Genomic DNA, 17,546 nt, shown 5'->3' on the forward strand with positions numbered 1-17,546 from the left:
AGCATATGGAACCACTCAGGGGAATGACATTATAAAGCTGAATTTTGATCCGTATATCTACTGTTTCTTTGTGGTTCTTTAAAGGTAAGTGCACTATTATCCATTGCTGGGTTGCTTCAGTGACTTTATGATGAACCATGGAACCACTCAAGAGTCTCACTTTGTAGAGCTATCATGGTAAGCAGGTAGCCAGGTAGAGATATCAGGGTCGGCTTGTTATTTATTTTCTTCCTTGCTTTGCAGGCTGTATTGCTTATTGCATCGTACCTTGATGTTCCTCTATGATATCCTTTGCGCTTGGGAGGCTCACGTTCATATATTCATGACTATGCTCCTTCAGTTGAGTCTATATCATCAGATTACAAAGCCGTCTGAATTCTATCAATTGATATTTTTCCTTATTCAATTAAGGTTCCATGATAAAAGAGTATTTCAAGATTACATTTTCATATATGCTTCATCTTTCTAACTGATTCATGCATAATAAAATCTGGTGGCCAAGTGGCACTTATGGTTGGTACTAAGATGGTACAATTTTCATCAGAAGTTAATTTTTATTTCCCTACCTCTCCTATCCCTCTTCCTCTACTCAATTTTCTGATAGGGTATTATTGGTTAAGCAGTTGAAATCGAAGGTTGGTGAAGTGATGTCCTCTCCTGCCATCACTCTGTCACCTGACAAGACAGTTTTAGGTAAGTTTGTAACTGAACCTTCTTTCTTTATGAACATAATTGCGTATGTGATTCCATAAAATTTGGGAAATACTCTTGTTTCTTGGCTGCAATATCGTGCAGATGCTGCAGCTTTGATGCTTAAGATGAAGATCCATAGGGTACCAATCGTAAATGAAAAACAGCAAGTTGTAGGTAAGAGATATATACATAAAGACTAAACTGTTCTCTGGGGATCTTGTCAATGAATATTTACTGATATGATCTGAAATGTGTTCAAACAGGAATGGTTTCTCGAACAGACATATTCCAGGCACTGGAAACCCAGGTGGTATAAGCTCTCTGCTTCATAAGAATGCTTATCTGCTGTGTAAATATGAAAATAAGTGTAAATATGAAAAATAAGTTAAAGAAGCACATAAAACAGGGCAGCTATGACTTTGTGACTCCTAATTGCATATTGTATGATATATTCTCTTCATTTCTTTGTGCAGCTTTTAAGCATAAAGCATCTGATATTTTATATGCATTTATATTTTGCCAATCACATTTTGTTTTCGTTTGGTAGGATTTTTAGCAGCTTTTAAACTACATTGGAGCTGACCCAAACGGGCTGGCCGGGCTCGGGATCGGGCCGAGCTGGGGATCGGGCCGGGCTCGGGATCGGGCTGGCCCAAACGAGCTGGCCCAAACGGGCCGGCCCAGGTTAGGGCCCAATTGGGCCGGCCCAAATGGGCTCGGGCCGGGCTCGAGCCTTGTTCCTTAAAAATTTTTCAGGCTCCGGCCCGGCCCGAAGCCCGGAAAAAAAATTCGGGCCGGGCTTGGGTAGGGGTTTGGCCCAACCCGGCCCGGCCCACTTCCAGCCCTATTTGTTTAGTTCATGAAAAGACAAAAAAAAGCGAGGTTAATGAAAAAATAGAAAAATATCTTATATTTAGTCAAAATTTTCAAAGAAATAATAATAATAAAGTATTTTTTTTGGTACACGGCTGCTTACACTGCTCCCGCATGAGCACAACCAGCTACATTACTGTCAAGAAGACTATACAAAGCAGAAGGAATAGAGGACTGTTGGCTCCACAGACAATCTCCAGAATGATGAGCAACAAATGAGGCAACCTAATTCGCAGTTTGGTTCGCCTTCCGAAAGACGTGCCTGACCTGAGCAATATGGCACTCACGTAGTATTCGTCGTATGTCACTTAGGAGCGGGTGCTCAACTTCCCCCATCCCTCCTTCCGTAAGCGCTCAATCAACAAAATTGAGTCTTCCTCCAGAATGATACAGCTGGCATCAAGTATATGTCTCGTATGTAAGAGCCTCTCCCATGCAGCACCGAGCTTCGTCCCAAAAACTGAATCCTCGAAGGAACGACATCTCTATAGCAAACAGCTTGGAGCAATGATCTTTGATCACAAATGCCACTCCCGCACTCCTGCCTCCAGCAGGCAAGCTCCCATTAATATTCATCTTAAGATGGCTAAAAGGTGGGGGCTCCCAAGAAAAAAAGTAGTTTTTTCACGAGGATAAAGTTTAATTTCTATTGATTGGAAATTAAAATATTTTTTTTAAAAAATATTTTTCAGCTTCTAGATGAAATGGTGTAAGATTTTTTTTTATTACGAGCATATTTTATATATATATATTTTAAAAAAATACATGGGCGACTAAATATAAACTATTCTCAAATATATTATTTTTTTAGGATCTACGAGCCACGCAAAAAATCACTTTCCCTTTATAAAAAAAAAACCCTCTCAAAACGAGGGGAGAGAAAGGCCGAGTGCATCGGCGCTTTTGTTTTGGAGAAGCAAAGCAAAACACGAAGCAGTAGCGTGAGAGGAGCTACGAACCAGATAGCAGGCCCCTAACCCACTCGGAGACGGAGTTCGATCTTTAAACATCCAAGCTGTCGAGATGGTATACACGATCCCCCATTCCTATCTTTTGTTTGAATTCGATCATTTTTTTGATGTGTTGGCAATTAGGGTTTTGTTCTTTTTAGGATTATATGTTAGATCCATAGGTTTGAACCTGTTAGATCAATTTCTGTTCTCTCCACGTATAGAATAATTATAATTCCGTGGGTGATCAGAAAGAGCAGAGCCCAAAAAAATGGTGGGGTTTTGTGATTCCAATAGTTCCAAACCTACTCGGTCTTGTCGTATGGGTTCAAGGATAATTTCAGATGACCGGGTCTCTTCTAAATGCAGGAATCTTAGTTTTCGAATGGATAAGTTTGGAGGCTAGTGATTGTGTAAAGTTTTTTTCAGATCGAACTGAAAGGGAAAAGGTAGGGCTGATGGAACTCTTGAATAAAGATAACCTTCTTAGTTGGAGACATGAGCAGTTAAAAGAACGATTTTTTTCTGGCTCATTGATGTCTGAGCAAGGAAAGATGTCTGGTAAAGTACGGTTTATATGTAATGAAAAATGAATTGCAATCATGTTTCTCTCATGGGAACTGGAAACAATTTTTCTAATATTGTTTTTTTTTTAAAGAAAAGAGCTTCTGCATTAGGTACTTTTATTGTGTTTTTTTTTAAAGAGCTTCTCACTCCAAATATTTTTTTTTTCTTTCGAGAGAGAGCGTGTGTGAGAGAGAGAATGAATTTGTTGAATATGGAAGCATATGTGATGGATTAAAAAAAAAGTTATTATTGGAAGTTATCATTGCATGCCATAATGCCAACCCTATAGAGACCACTAGCATATACCACTGAAACTAATTGGTTTCTGCCAAAGCAGACTTGAAACTAACCCAAGCTTAGGTATTTGTCTAGTTTCCATCAGTTTTGGAAGTAGACCAGTTTTGGTTCAGTCACTGAATTGATTGAAACCATTGTGGTCAATGCCGTTATAAATTATTTTACCTTTTAGTGATTGGAATCATTTCTTCATATCTTTTTAAAGCATATTTGTATAACTAGTGTTTATTCTACAAATATTTTTAAGCTAGAATTAGTGTAATCAGCTTATCTAAGCAAAATCTCATTCAAAGCCCGTGGTAGATCATGTTTAATGACAAGTGCGGGAAAGAAAAGGTGTTCATGGTGTCACTGGCTTTGAATTGTATACTATAAGGATTTCTTTCTTTTTTTGGGGGGGTGGTGGTGGTGGTAGTGGTGGTGGTGGTGCAATAACCACTAATGAGAATAGAAATTATAGTATCTTGATGTTTAGGCCTTCATTCAACATATTAAATAACCGTTGAACCCTAGGTGTATGGATAAAAAAAGAAACTATGAATTACATTGTCCCATGTTTTTTTTTTGGTTGTGCGAACAAATCATACATGTATAGTATCAAAACATCTAAGAAAGTCGGAAAATAAAGTGTCTCGGAACTAATTGGAAATGTGAAGATCTTCTCCTCCCAAACTGTGCCCCCCGAGTGATTAGCTACATAGGTTGCCATCCAATCCCCTGCATTGTTTGCCTCTCGGTACGCATGCCTCATGTGGAAGTGGGTGAAGTCTTTGGCCATCCTCCAGATATCCCATAGAAGAGGGGGAACCCTTGTAGTGTGGCACGGTTTCCTCACCCATCCAACCAATGTGGCAGAGCCCCTCCAGTAAGATTGTCCCATGTTTTTCTCGAGAATCATCTTAATACAAGTTTAACTAGTCAGAAAAAGGTGAGAAACATAAAGATAATTTCATCTATGCATTCGCAAAGGAAGAACAGGTTTTAAACTCTTTATTCACTAATTTTGAAGTGTCCATATTTGAAAATGAATGTAAGAAATGCTGGATCAATACCAGTATCTCAGAATGCTTTAGCATTGCGCTAACCTTGTTTATAGCATCCAAGTAGACCCAAATTAGGAGTGGATTTTGGAGTGTGTTTAAGTGCAAGAATCTGGAAGCGACAATTTCAGAATATAATGTAAATGAGAATGCTTAGGAAACATGAAAAGCACAATCAATAAATTAGTCAATGTTGTTGTCCAAGGATACCCATATATGATCTCTTTGTTATCTTTAATCTAATAGATAGAACGATTGAGAAATATGAGAAGAAATCTTACTGAACTTCAATGGGGTTAATGAAATGGAGAGTTACTTTTGGATACTATGTGATTGTCAGTTTCCTTGATAGAGAAAAGCTAATTTGACAATTTTTGAAGCATTCAATTTTGTGCTAATCAGAATAAAGGACCCAAACTATGGCCTCTATGTTCTGTATATAAGAATGCTTAGGTGGGTTTGTTGAAAAAGATGGATATGCTTGAACAAGAGTTCAGTAAAAGAAGTTTCGGAGCTATAGGTTCCATAAAAGAAGTTTCGGGGCTATAGGTTCCATAAAAGAAGTTTCGGAGCTGCATGTAGTAAAGGTTGAAAACCAACTGAGATGGTGTAGTTATATGTATTATAGGCCTAAAGTGTTTTAACAAGAAGAGTTGTCCTTGTATCAAGTGTTAGGAAAGATAAAAGAAGGGACCTTACATATCTTGGATGGACATGGATGATTGTGAGATCTGATTTGGAATGTAAAAGTATGTTTCTTCAGTGATGATGCATGGTAACAAGGATTCATACTTCAAATGATCTAAGATATGGCTTTTGGTGAGGAGATATTAAATTTACAAATCAGGAGGAACCAAAACTATTTTGATCCCTTGAAAACTCGGACTAATACATGAAAGATACCAATTTTATGTTAACCTATAACTCATAAGTGTGACTGGTGGTCCTTGAATGAAAGTAGAGGTGCTGTGGTTTTATTTGATGTATTGGTTCAGATGTCATAAGTTAGTTTTGAACAAGAAAGTGTGTTACAAAGTCTTAAACCCTTGATGGTAGGTACTGTGCACAATGTTGTCAATATTGCAAGATCCTTTCAGGTTTTGTACAAAAAATTCAGAAATTTAAGAGAAATGGGAGGCTTGAAAAATTGAATCAATTGGTAACATAAATGAATACAGAACATAAAGAGATACATATAAGTCTAGATTCCAGCATCATAAGCTCATGTATAGCATTCCTAGTGAAAAATTCATCTTTTCTTTGAGGGGTCCTAATGAAACAATCATCATGTCCACTTATTCAAGATATTTATATAATATTCCTCCAGATACATCAACTCAATTATCATTTTTGGTGGAGTATTTAGAAAAAAATCAGATTTAACAACTGGTTGTAAAAGTACAAAGATCAGCTTCTTGCTTTTAACTCCATGCTTTGTTTGCTTTCCAATTTCAAAAGTTTAAAACCCTAAGGAGCTTCTTCTCAAAAAAAGAAAAAAAAAGGAAAAGATAGGAAAACCTGAGGATTAGGAGCTTGCTAATATAAAATTGCTTGAGGCTTATTAGTGATAAATAAGCAATTATATATTCTCAAATAAATTATAGAAAACAGTCTTTGACATGGACTTTAATGTGTAAATAATTCGATCAAGTTGGATCTTATGGCCCAGGGGATTGCATGATCGATAATATGGATCTGGATCTAATGATTTGTACTGGTCCTTACTCCTTAGCCAAGGATGAGATCCAGATTTTTTTTAGGGTTATTCTGATCTGGATCATGGATCGAGATTTTTTGTCAATAATGATCCTGCACCATATCAGGATATGAGGAAGTTTTAAACGTATTTAGGCGGTCAGTGTCGCCAATGCACTTTCCACCTTCAACAGCCTCCACTTGACCATGTAATCCTATTTGATGTTCTTGCATAAAAATCTTCTTCATTCAACATGAGCTTTGCAAGCGAACTTGGTCTGGCGGTCCACCATCCACCATTCTGCAGTTATTGCATGAGAGTGGTATCCTTTGTTTGTTCGAATGATCCATAACTTAGATCAGTTCACAGAAGTAACCTCAACATGGGCACAGGGAAGGCTAGGCGATTTTTTGGAGCTCAGTTAATTATCCTAGAGACTTCCAAACAATTGATAGATAGTCCTACTTATCCACTTTCTTATCAAGAAAGAGAGGCCCAATTAGGGGAGCGGATACATTTAGGGACGTAGCATGTGCCAATTTCTTTCTTTTATACTCTTTTGAAATTTGATATTCCTAGAAATGAAACATTATTCAAATAACTTGCTTAGAAAAGCATGATGAGTTTCATCGGGTCTATTCTTCCTGTAAAGAGAGAGAAAAATCGCTTGGTAGGACAGACACATTTACCTAAATAAAGACCTGCATCTCTCTGGCCTTTTTTATTTTTTTCCTTCTTATTGAATCCTGTGTTAAAGATTTGATTTGCATTGTCCTGTCCTATAAATTATTTTATATATACATGGCATTCCTTTACATATTAATGATAGTACATAATTTTTGCAAACTGATTAAGGCCAAAACTGAACATTGAATGAAACAGATTATTAAAAGGCATAAAATTAAATAAAAATTTATATGTCTATGTTATTCATAGTGTTTTGAAGTGAAAATTTGATTTATTATGTTCTAACAGGATGATCCAGAGCTAGAAGCCATTAGGCAAAGAAGGATGCAAGAATTGATGGCACAACATGGCATGGTAAATCAGCCCATTACATGATAAATAAATACTTTAAAAATTACTTCCTTAATTCTTTTATATCCTCTGGTGCATGGCATCTTTTGAATCAGGGTAGTCAGCAAAATGCAGGACAACAGAAAGCACAAGAAGATGCCAAAAGGTAGGATTTTCTCTAAATAACTTGCCGAGTTAATCCTATAGAATTAACTGTCATAAAATTCTGATTCAGGGAAGCTGAAGAACACAGACAGTTGATGCTTAGTCAGATATTGTCTGCTCAAGCAAGAGAAAGATGTAAGATCTTCCTTGAAGCTCCTATTTTTGGACTGGGACTGCCAATGTTACTGTAAAACTGTATCCTGCAATAATATAATATTTTGCTATTACAAGTTATTGAGCTGCGATGTGAGATGTTTCATAATGGTGTAAATTTGGTTGGCATCTTCACATGGGTAAGTGAGAAACTTAGGAATTGAGATATTGCATATCAGCTAGGTATTGGCGCTATTATACATCGTGCTGGTGCTGGGTATGCACTGACTCAGAACTCAGGAGTGTGCCAAGCACTTGTACAGAGTACTGTGCCAGTGCATGTGATATCCCATGCCATATCTACTTATGCTGACCTGCACTTCAGTCCATGCTTATATGTCCATTACAATTATCTACTACTGGCAGTGTGCTAAGGTGTCTCTTCATGATATGCTTGTGCTACAATTTTATTCACATTAACCGCATTAGGCTTTTTTTTTTTTTGTGGTCAGGGCAGTCATGCATGTGGAAGTTAATATGATTTTCTTACGGTATAGAACTGTAAAAATTCAGAATTCTATTTCTTGAAATATAAATGCAAGAAAGGGGGGGGGGGGTGGATTTGGTCTCTCTTTCTTGATTATTGCATCTTAATCAAGAAATAGGGGGTAGAGAGAGGGGTAAGATTTCCACACCCTAGGTTGCTGAACAGATGTATGCTTCCATAGAAGCATGTAGAAAGGCAATCAGATGATCTCTTTTGTGATATTGAGCAAACATGGCAGATAGTATTGCACATAATTCTGATACCTGTGAGAATGTCTTTTCTTTGAAAAAAAGATATTTGTGAGTGTGTCATATTTGCCTTTTCCATGAGCGTGTTTTATGTTCGTTTTTATGTCATCAGTGTCTAGTGGTATACGTTTGTGCTGGGGACCATTGGAATTTGGGACAGTGGCATATCCATCATATATCCAAAATGTAAAAGAGGAAAAAGAAAAGATTTTTTTTTTTTTGTTCTTCTCTAAGTTCCACCAGGCTTTGATCATTGAAGTACAGCTCTTCTATGTATTAACAGTAGCTCGTATTGCTTTGGTGAAGCCTGACAAGGCAAGAGGAGTAGAAGATGTGCTTCTTAGAGCTGCTCAAATGGGACAGATCTCTGAAAAGGTAATGCAATTTGTAAGTTTTAGGACAGCTGATGTCCACCTTAAAATGGAGTTATCATTTATTTAAACTTCAACATTTAAATAATTTTTGTCATATTTGGTTTGCAGGTATCTGAAGAGAGGCTTATTTCACTTCTTGAGCAGATCAACAACCAAACAAGCAAACAGACTAAAGTTACGGTAAGTAGCTGACCTTGACTTGTCTGCTAGATTGTTCGTTGTTATAAAAGCCGAGCTATTTGGTATACCTAGAAGAATCATAACCATAACAATGAATAGAACATACCATAACTATCTTTTCTTTGCCTCTATCCATATGAATTAAGTATGCACTACAAAGTTTGGGACACAATGTTCCACTTTTGCTTTGCCTCATCAGATTCAAAGGCGTCGGAGTGTTCTCGAAGATGATGATTAAGTCTAGGTCTCTTCCTACAGTCTTTTGGTGGTTGATGGAGTTAATAGTGGGTGAATTGTTGTAAATGACCGAAGGCTCAATCTCTTCCTACATCATATTATCGCTTCATGACAATTCCAGCTACTTTTGAATGAACTTTATAAGGTTGTCTGCTCTTCAAATTTAAGCACTGTGCTTGTCTATTGTAACTGTTATTACTTAACGGTATAGAGTGTTGTTGGGATGATCAATCACCTCTTGGAATTTGTTAGGGACGTCATGCTCCAACAAGGTTAGTTTGAAGTAAGATGCATTTTGAAATTTCTGCTTGAAAAGTGTGTTCATATTTAACACATATTGTTGGTATAAGGCGATGATAAGAAACATTAGGATCTCTAAATTGAGCTGCAAAGGAAGCAAAAAATTATCTGTAGGATTCCCTTGGAGATATCAACATGTTAATGTTAGTGACCAACCATGTGATAATTAAATCAAGGGCATGGCTTGAGGGCCAATTTGATTAGCCCCAAGAAATATAGCATAGAAGATCTTATTTATCATCTGCTAGAGAAAACATGTTGAGATTTCTGGACGGTTTTTAACCTGTCATATCACTTATCCGTCAGCAATTCGGGGTTCTGTATTGAGCGTCGAACACACAAAAACCTGTCCTGCGGTCAGCATCTGAATTCAGAAGGCGAGATGTATGAAAAAATATACATGGAGTGCCCGTGCTACGGTGTTTTTAAAATCATATCAATGTATCATACTTCATGTATTTATGCATGTAAACTATTATTGGATTATGTATTACGCCATTAGTTTGGATTTGAGTCAAGACCAAACTCAAACCCAGTAGCACAACCGTGATGCTCTTCAAGAGGAGTCGCATTATGGTTACTAGGGTTGCTTCACAGACGCTTAAGACCTTGGGATATGGTGCGGTTCCCTTGCTACCAAGTTGTTGGGGAGGCACCCCTGTAACGGCTGCAACGCCCGAGCTGAAAGGAACTACTGTCACTCCGTTGCTCAAATGAACTTCCGTAACGAGTCATCCATTCCGAGATACCAAGCCAATCAAATCTGAGAGCAGATCTCCATGAACAACACATGGTTTTCATACTCAAGCAGGTCAAAATGCCATTTACCATGTCCATCTCTCAAAATGAGCTTCCATAATTCCAATATACCAACTCAACCGCATATAAGCACCAGATCTCCATGAACAACCAATTATCACATGAAAGGAACACCACCACCAGGATCATTTTCAATGCCACATCACACTCCAAAAGATGCATGTTTAAGTACTTATGTGCTGTACATTTTTTTTGGGGGGGGGGGGGGGGTTAGAAATGGCTATTCATTCCATATAGTTCTAAGCACGGGCATTCATGTAATTACAGACAGACATATATCAGACAGCTGATGCCCGACCAAGTTCGCATGACATGGAATTCACAAAGCAGCCGTAGAGATACTGCAAACACCATGCTAGTCGCAAAGTTATAATTATTAAGCAGCCTTTACTGGGTCGATCCAAGTCCTAGAACCACAATTCAAGGAGACAGCAAGTAAGCACCCATCCAAGGGCGGAAACGAGACCAGGCCAGATCAACCGGTGCAGGGTTCTTATCATCCATTCCCATTGCTTTCCGCCTCTTGATGCCATCAGGCGAAGCATTCATAAAGGCATGAGCACAGCCAGGATATATATGGACCTCATATGGAACTCCCGAGGGCCTCAACTTTTCCTCTAAGGATTTTGCTGCCTGAAAATTAAATCACGGATTAAACCCATGGCGAACATTCAGATGACTTTTATGTGTTAACGATACAAATGATTGTCTAGACTTTATAAAATCAGCCAGCAATGACACTGGCAAAGTTGCAAGATGGTTGATGTTGCCAGCATGACAAACAAGTCACAACTTCCCCAAGCAAATAATATATAAAACAGGATTTTATTATGCCATTATCACTGATATTGCAAGTATGAATGAGGATCAGAATCATGTAGAATGACGGAAAGAGTCCAGGCATGTCAGAACAATGCCTCAGATCATCAAAGATCATTCTTATTCTATGAAACATAATCTATATCTTTAAGTTATTTTTCTTCTAGAAAAGTGAGAATAAGCCATACCCTAATTAATCCCAACCAACTGATGCTACCATCTAATTTATACCATGGTTGCTGATCACTTTATACTGTCCAAAATGCACTCTAAAACTTCAAACTGATTAATATTGTTTCAACTTTCAATATTGGATTTTCAACTATAATGAGTCTTACCAGTCCTTAAAACAACCACACCAAAAGAAGCAGCCATAAAGATCTTAAACTGTGTGCTTTACTGAATGCACACAAAGAATTGCTGGATATCATTCAACATTCTGTGGATAGCAGGGAGCTGGAAGAACAGAGGACATGGTAAATCCAAAGTTCAAGTTTAACAGCTTATGAATACTTATTTTGTTTATCAGATATAAAGCCTGATGCAAGTTTTTTCTACATATAGGAGGTAAATTAGCAGTAAATATACAAAAATATATCTTTAGCCTCAGAAAATAGCAAAAATGCCTACTTTTGAAGGGTGATAGAATGCTTGATTTACTCAGGCTATCCTCATTCGGAGATAAATTATTTAGAATATAAAATATAGTGTAGAAATGTTAGGGTATGCCCTATGCTGTCTCCATTTCCACTAGAAGCATCAACATCTGAAATCTCTTAATTGCACCTCTATCTCATAATCTTAAGAAAAAATTACAGAGACACCCCTCCAATTTTGGACCATTTACACTTAGACCCCACGAGTTTAAAAAGTGTCAATTAACTACCAAAACTTCAAATTCGTTATAATGTGGCCCAACCATCTATCTTCATTACAAAATGTTACCAAACTCTTATAAAATCCTAAAAGTGCCCTCTTCCACTAACTTAGCAGGGGCTCTCTTTTTGGCACAAATTGAAGGGGAGGGAAAGAAGAGTCAAGTAGATGGAGTGTTTTGAGATCTATACAAGTAGATGAATGACAAAGGATGGAGCGCTTTGAGATACATGCAAGTGGCTCAATGACAAAGATGGAGTGCTTTGCGATTTGTGCAGATGGATGAATGACAAAAGGCGGAGCGCTTTGAGATCTATGCATGAAGATGAATAACAAAGGAGTTAACATTTTGAGATCTATGCAAGCAAATGGATAATAGAGGATGGAGTGCCTTGAAATTTATACAAGCGGATGGATGACATAGAATGGAGTACTTTGAGATCTATGCAGACGGATAGATGACATAGGATGGAGTACTTTGAGATCTATGCATGTGGATGGATGAAAAAGGATGGAGTGCTTTGAGATCTATGTTGGTGGCTGGATGACAGAGGATAGAGTGATTTGAGATCTATGTAGGTGGATGGATAATAGAAGATGGAGTATTGAGATTTGTGTAGGTGGATGAATGACAGAGAATGGAGTGCGAGATTTATAGGTGGATGAATGATACAAGATAAAGTTCTTTGAGATTTGTGTAGGTCGATGGATTATAGAGGATGCAGCACTTTGAGATCTATGCAGTGGATAGATGATAGAGGATGAAGCGCTTTAAAATCTATGCAGACAGATGAATGATAAAGGATGAAGCACTTTGAGATTTGTGCAGATGTATGGATGATAAAGAATCGAATGCTTTAAGATTTGCACAGATGAATATATGATAGAGGATGGAGCGCTTTAAGATCTACGCATGTGGATGAATGAAGGAGAATATAATGCTTGACGAGCTGTGCAAGTGAATGGATGATAGATCGGTGCAAGTGGGTGGATGACAGAGGATAGGATGCTTTGAGATTGCATGGAACCCACGATTTGACCTCTCTAAATCAAGAGTATTTTTGCTTTTTTTTTTTCCTCACTCTATTAATAGGTCAGGACCCAAATAGACAACTAGGCCACATTGCAATGAAAATGAAGTTTTGGTGGCTAATTGAAATTTTTTAAATTTGTGGGATCTTAAAGAAATGGCCCAAACTTGGAGGGGTGTCTTTATAATTTTTCCTAAACTTAAACGTTCCATTCAACTTACTTTAATTTTTATCAATAAGAAAGATACTGAAAACTCCAGGATGCTACAGCAAACTCTAGGTGGTACATGACCATATGGGAAACCTTACAGGCTGTCATACCACACCATCATAAAGAACTATTTATGCTGATTAAATTGTATCTGCTTAAACCTAAACATCATTATGTTTATTCATAGGAGTACAAAAACATAACGAATTGCCAGAATCATGTTCCTATTTTCTGGTGCTACAAGAAAATTAAATAAGTTAGTCAGATAACAGTATTCGTAGAATGCAAGTTTCTTCAATGATTCAATCAAAAGAATATAGTTGTTCATCAGACAAAGGAAGCACAATTAATAACTCAAAACCAACATAGTGAAAAACTTAGTGGTGAAGAAGGAACATACAGTGATATCAGAAAATCCAACAAAGTTATCAAGCTCCCCAAAGTGAGCCTGCACAGGAGCCTTTGCCTGGGAGGGATCAGCAAGTTCTGGTGAAGGAACTCCATAGAAGGCAACAGCAGCATCTACCTCAGGGACCAGAACTGCAGTTGCAATGGACAAAGCACCCCCCATACAAAATCCAATTACACCAACCTACGTAACAGACGAAACTATATGAGCTCAGAAAAAAAAATAAAAAAAATAATAAAAAACTGAACTAGATCCAATTTAAAGTAAATCATTCATTTTCCTTCTAATAGGCTCAAGTGAAATTTTTCTTCACATTTTGAACCAAACTAACAAATAGAAAGAGAAGTGACACTGATAAATAGTGCATTGTATAGAACAAGAATTGCATTGTCTATTGCATAATAAAAACTAATGGAAGATCCACCAACTCTAAAATAGGAAGCTAATGACCACCAAGTGCTTGCTTGGATGGTATCACCCTTGCTACTAGGGCAAGGGGGCAGGGGTTTGATTCCGGTTGGAGTCAACCCTCAAGTGATGGGGTGGGTATATGATGGAAGGTGGGAGTTAGCCCCTCCTAATCTCAACAGAAAGAAACAAAAGGAAGCTAAAGTTTTCGAGAGAAGAAAAGCAAACACCGTGTGTATATTATAGAACACATAGACTAATACATGATCACACAAATAATAAATAGAAGCAAGGAATTAGGCATGATATGCACGTGCCAAGACTCAAGCTATACTAAAAAAAAAGAACTGTACATTAATGAGACCTTTTATTTAAAAATTAAAGAAAAGGAATATATGGGTGTTGTCTTAACCTAGTGCTGATGCTAGTACTGGCCTGGCAAATGTTGGCACTTAAAACCTTTCCATAGAGAGCAATATTTTTCAGAAGTATAAAATGGCCTTTTAAATGATCTATAATGTTGAATTGTTTGAATGGATTTATGAAATCTATTATGTGGTTAGAAAATCATTTAATTTCAACTAACACCTATGCGGCGATGATTAACAAAATAAATAAATTGTTCATTATGTCTTGATTAATTTTTTTATATAACTTTATGAGCTCTTGGAGCAGACGAAGAGAAGACATATACAAGCAATAAGAAAACAACAACTATAACTCAAAAGCAGTAATGACATTGAAAGGGCACAGAAATTTCCTAGTACATATAGTGTCACCTTAACTGATGTGTTATTTGGTACTCTATCTCGCTCTCTCTCTCTTGCAATTTGGACTGTAGATGTTCTTACTGACTTATGCTCATTCTTATCATGCAGTTGATACTCTCAAAAATATTGCATGGAACAAGCCATCATATCCTTGGATGTCATCTTTGATTGAAGAAGAAGTTTGAATCTCATCTACAATTCTGTATCATCCAGATGCTTCTCCAGTGGATCACCAACAATTGGATTGCTGTTACTTGCCAAAATTGTTGATAGTCAAAGATTTGATCTTCCAATATTGGAGTGAGTGGTAATTTTTTTGATGGAATGAACATGTTATTCTTCAACCATGGGCTCTTCATATGGTAAAGCTTAAATTGAAATCTCTTCATAAGTGGTTATTGATCTTCTTGGACTATACTACTTGATTACAATTCAGCCTCAAGAAGCTTTCCAATGCCTGGTGGTGCAGTCTGCTCGCAGCTTTCACTGACTTTAAATCATGGTCGATATATATAAAATCAATATGACCTGCCCAAAGATCTTTGCATTTGGCATTATGAGAAAGGATGCCGATCTTAATGCCTATCAGAATTAGTTCTCACAGTAATTTGGAAAGTCAATAACATTTAAATGAGTCAAAATGATAATTCAATGTTTATGCGTGTCATTTTTAAGTGCAAGCACTAAAAGACAGAGAATGACGCGTACCAAGGATGCAAAGCAATTAGAAGAAGTAAGATGGGTATTTATTTTCTGTATGTTTATTCGCTTTCTTGATGGAGAACAGTGTTTCCAACATGTTTCCTGGCAAAGTGCGGAATGCAGAACAAGTAGACAAGAACCACTTCTCATTGGCACTGGCAATGATTCTTGTATTGCATAGGATTTCTATTAGTTGTATGGGTTCCTTATTTGCAATCAACTTGGTCTGCAATCACCTCTTCGCTAGTGAACATGGGAATAATGCAATGATTAATCTTCCAAAAACAACCACATACTGTAAGATAGTTTTGATTTCTAGCTCATAAAGAACAAGTAGACCAGAGATGCAACCAAAGCCTTATCCATTTAAGTGCTTAAGTTCTAATTCTTATGGAACAAGTGGACAAGAGATGCAGCTAAGGCCTTATGATCATAAATGAGCAAAAACCAACTTGAGGATTGATAGTTGAAGTACAATATTCTCTGAATTATTAAAAAATTCTCAAATTATTCTAAGTTTTTCTCTTGACCAAATCATTCTCCGAATTATTCTCCAAAAGTAAATTGATATAGAACTATTCAAGTATTCTCAGAACTATATACAAATTTTACAATGATTCTCCATTTATTCTTGACTAATTTAATACATATTTATGTGTTACAAACTACTGATACCATATATTATTGCTAGAGGTGAGTTTTTGCCATCAGTTGTTACCTTAACCTGTGCTATACTTATATTTAAGTAAATAAACCTACAAATATTTATAATGTTTTTATTTTCCAAATTTTTATTATTTTCTACTTTTGTTGTCCGAACTCTAGCCAAATTATTCCACAATGCCGAAAACCTGTGACTATGATGTAGCCCTAGCCAAGGTAGTGAACCCACAAACAGTGTCCTCAAAAAGAATACATAAATTTGGCCCTTGCAGCACTATCATCAGCCACTGTAACCAAAACCATCAAATCATCAGACAAAAAGACATAATCTGTGCATTTACCTTGGACGAACCATTCGCCTTAAGCCAGTTAACTGAAGCACGTATGTCCTTCACAGCACCCTGCCAGTCCAGACCATCCATCAAGTGTTGTGCCTCAGCAACATCCAGGCCAACCTTTCCACGATACAAACTGAAACCAGATGAAAGCAAGGAAGTCGATCAAGATTAGGTAATAGAAGGCTGTCGTCCTATGGATGGACGAATGCGCACAACCATTTCTCTTTGCTTTGAAATAAGTCAAGAAGACATTAAACTGATTGCAATTTTTGATGGCTAACCACTTGGAATCGATATCTTACTCCGGAATTAAAGCTCTAAAACCTGGATTCATCTGGGCAATGTGCAAAGCGTGGTTCTTGATCTCAAAATCAACCCCCCACCACTCCTGCAACACCACTATTCCTGGAGCATTTTCTTTTCCAACTACATAGGCATCAAATGTCTGCAGATTAAAAAAAATATTAATTTCACTAGAATTTTCATCATAGGCCACCATTAGAAAGTGTGGACTCCGAACGAGAGAGCGAAAGAAGAACAAGAAAAAGAGAAGAGAAAGGGGAGGAGGAGAGATTGGGAAGCGGACTTACGGTGTCATCGCGGTGGATCTGTACCTTCTGGAAGGCGTCGGAAGCGGCGGCCATCGAGCGGACGGGTGGCCGGAGAGCGGAGACGCGGCGAGGGTTGTGACTCTCAGCAGTAAGGGCAGGTTTCTCAAGGGATTTTGGACAAGCGGACTGGTTCCACGCTCGCTCTCGTTCTCGTACCTTCGATTCTCTAGAATATTCCGCTGGGGACTCTGGAGCCTCGTTTCCCGCTTCCGCCGCGGGCCGGATGATGCCAACCAAACTATAACGAGTCGTACGACGGCCCAACGGGCCAAGTTTGGAAGAGCTTACCGCACAAAAAGGATGACAACGATGATTTTTTGCAGACATATCCTCTACATATTAAAATTTATATAAATATTTTTTTTCCAAATTTATATATATATATATAGAATTTTTTGCATGGAAATCCTTCTAAATATTCAAATTTATATGTATACCCTCTTAAAATTGATATTTGTACCTATATTCTTATAAAACACTGTTATTATACATATGCCCTAATCTAACGATTATTCTAACACCGTTAAAAAAAATTATATTTATATGAATTCAAAATTAAATAAAATTTTGTATTGATAATTTTATACACGCAAATTTGAATATTTAAAAGGA

General features: G+C 37.3%; 2 protein-coding genes and 1 long non-coding RNA gene across 4 annotated transcripts; 2 read left to right on the forward strand and 1 right to left on the reverse strand.

Moving 5' to 3' along the window:
• Positions 1-534: 534 nt before the first annotated feature.
• On the forward strand, positions 535-1,163 carry LOC149768696 (uncharacterized). Its single transcript, XR_016396008.1, has 3 exons — positions 535-693; positions 796-867; positions 957-1,163. It is a non-coding gene; the product is annotated as an uncharacterized LOC149768696 (long non-coding RNA).
• A 1,275-nt stretch (positions 1,164-2,438) lies between these two features.
• On the forward strand, positions 2,439-9,208 carry LOC103708178 (uncharacterized). 2 transcript variants are annotated; one of them, XM_008792993.5, is made up of 7 exons: positions 2,439-2,592; positions 7,092-7,157; positions 7,250-7,299; positions 7,369-7,433; positions 8,470-8,561; positions 8,669-8,740; positions 8,940-9,208. In XM_008792993.5, exons 1-7 carry the CDS (start codon positions 2,590-2,592, stop codon positions 8,976-8,978), a joined length of 387 nt encoding a protein of 128 aa, XP_008791215.3. In that variant the 5' UTR covers positions 2,439-2,589; the 3' UTR covers positions 8,979-9,208. The 2 variants fall into 2 exon arrangements, with proteins under 2 accessions (XP_008791215.3, XP_088559559.1); XM_088703433.1 differs by lacking the exons at positions 2,439-2,592; positions 7,092-7,157; positions 7,250-7,299; positions 7,369-7,433 and adding an exon at positions 8,159-8,372 and having other exon boundaries at positions 8,451-8,561.
• A 1,091-nt stretch (positions 9,209-10,299) lies between these two features.
• On the reverse strand, positions 10,300-17,082 carry LOC103708180 (uncharacterized). Its single transcript, XM_008792994.5, has 5 exons — positions 16,914-17,082; positions 16,626-16,768; positions 16,327-16,456; positions 13,434-13,625; positions 10,300-10,729 (listed from the first exon to the last, which is right to left on the reverse strand). Exons 1-5 carry the CDS (start codon positions 16,965-16,967, stop codon positions 10,517-10,519), a joined length of 732 nt encoding a protein of 243 aa, XP_008791216.4. The 5' UTR covers positions 16,968-17,082; the 3' UTR covers positions 10,300-10,516.
• Between the last annotated feature and the right edge of the window lie 464 nt (positions 17,083-17,546).

The sequence above is a fragment of the Phoenix dactylifera genome, chromosome 1 (genome assembly GCF_051530095.1).
Source record: "Phoenix dactylifera cultivar Ajwa chromosome 1, Ajwa_hap1_PhDact_Kaust_v1.1, whole genome shotgun sequence".
NCBI classification, from domain to species: Eukaryota; Viridiplantae; Streptophyta; class Magnoliopsida; order Arecales; family Arecaceae; genus Phoenix; species Phoenix dactylifera.

Bases quoted from the DNA above. Each gene is read 5' to 3' on its own strand.
- LOC103708180 (XM_008792994.5), bottom strand. From the start codon at position 16,967: ATGGCCGCCGCTTCCGACGCCTTCCAGAAGGTACAGATCCACCGCGAT. The intron at 16,457-16,625 runs GTAAGATATCGA...ATCTGGTTTCAG, and splicing joins TTTAGAGCTTTAATTCCGGA to TTTGTATCGTGGAAAGGTTG. The intron at 13,626-16,326 runs GTAAATGCACAG...TCTGTTACGTAG, and splicing joins AGGCGAATGGTTCGTCCAAG to GTTGGTGTAATTGGATTTTG.
- LOC103708178 (XM_008792993.5), top strand. The intron at 7,158-7,249 runs GTAAATCAGCCC...CTTTTGAATCAG, and splicing joins TGATGGCACAACATGGCATG to GGTAGTCAGCAAAATGCAGG. The intron at 8,741-8,939 runs GTAAGTAGCTGA...TTGCCTCATCAG, and splicing joins GCAAACAGACTAAAGTTACG to ATTCAAAGGCGTCGGAGTGT.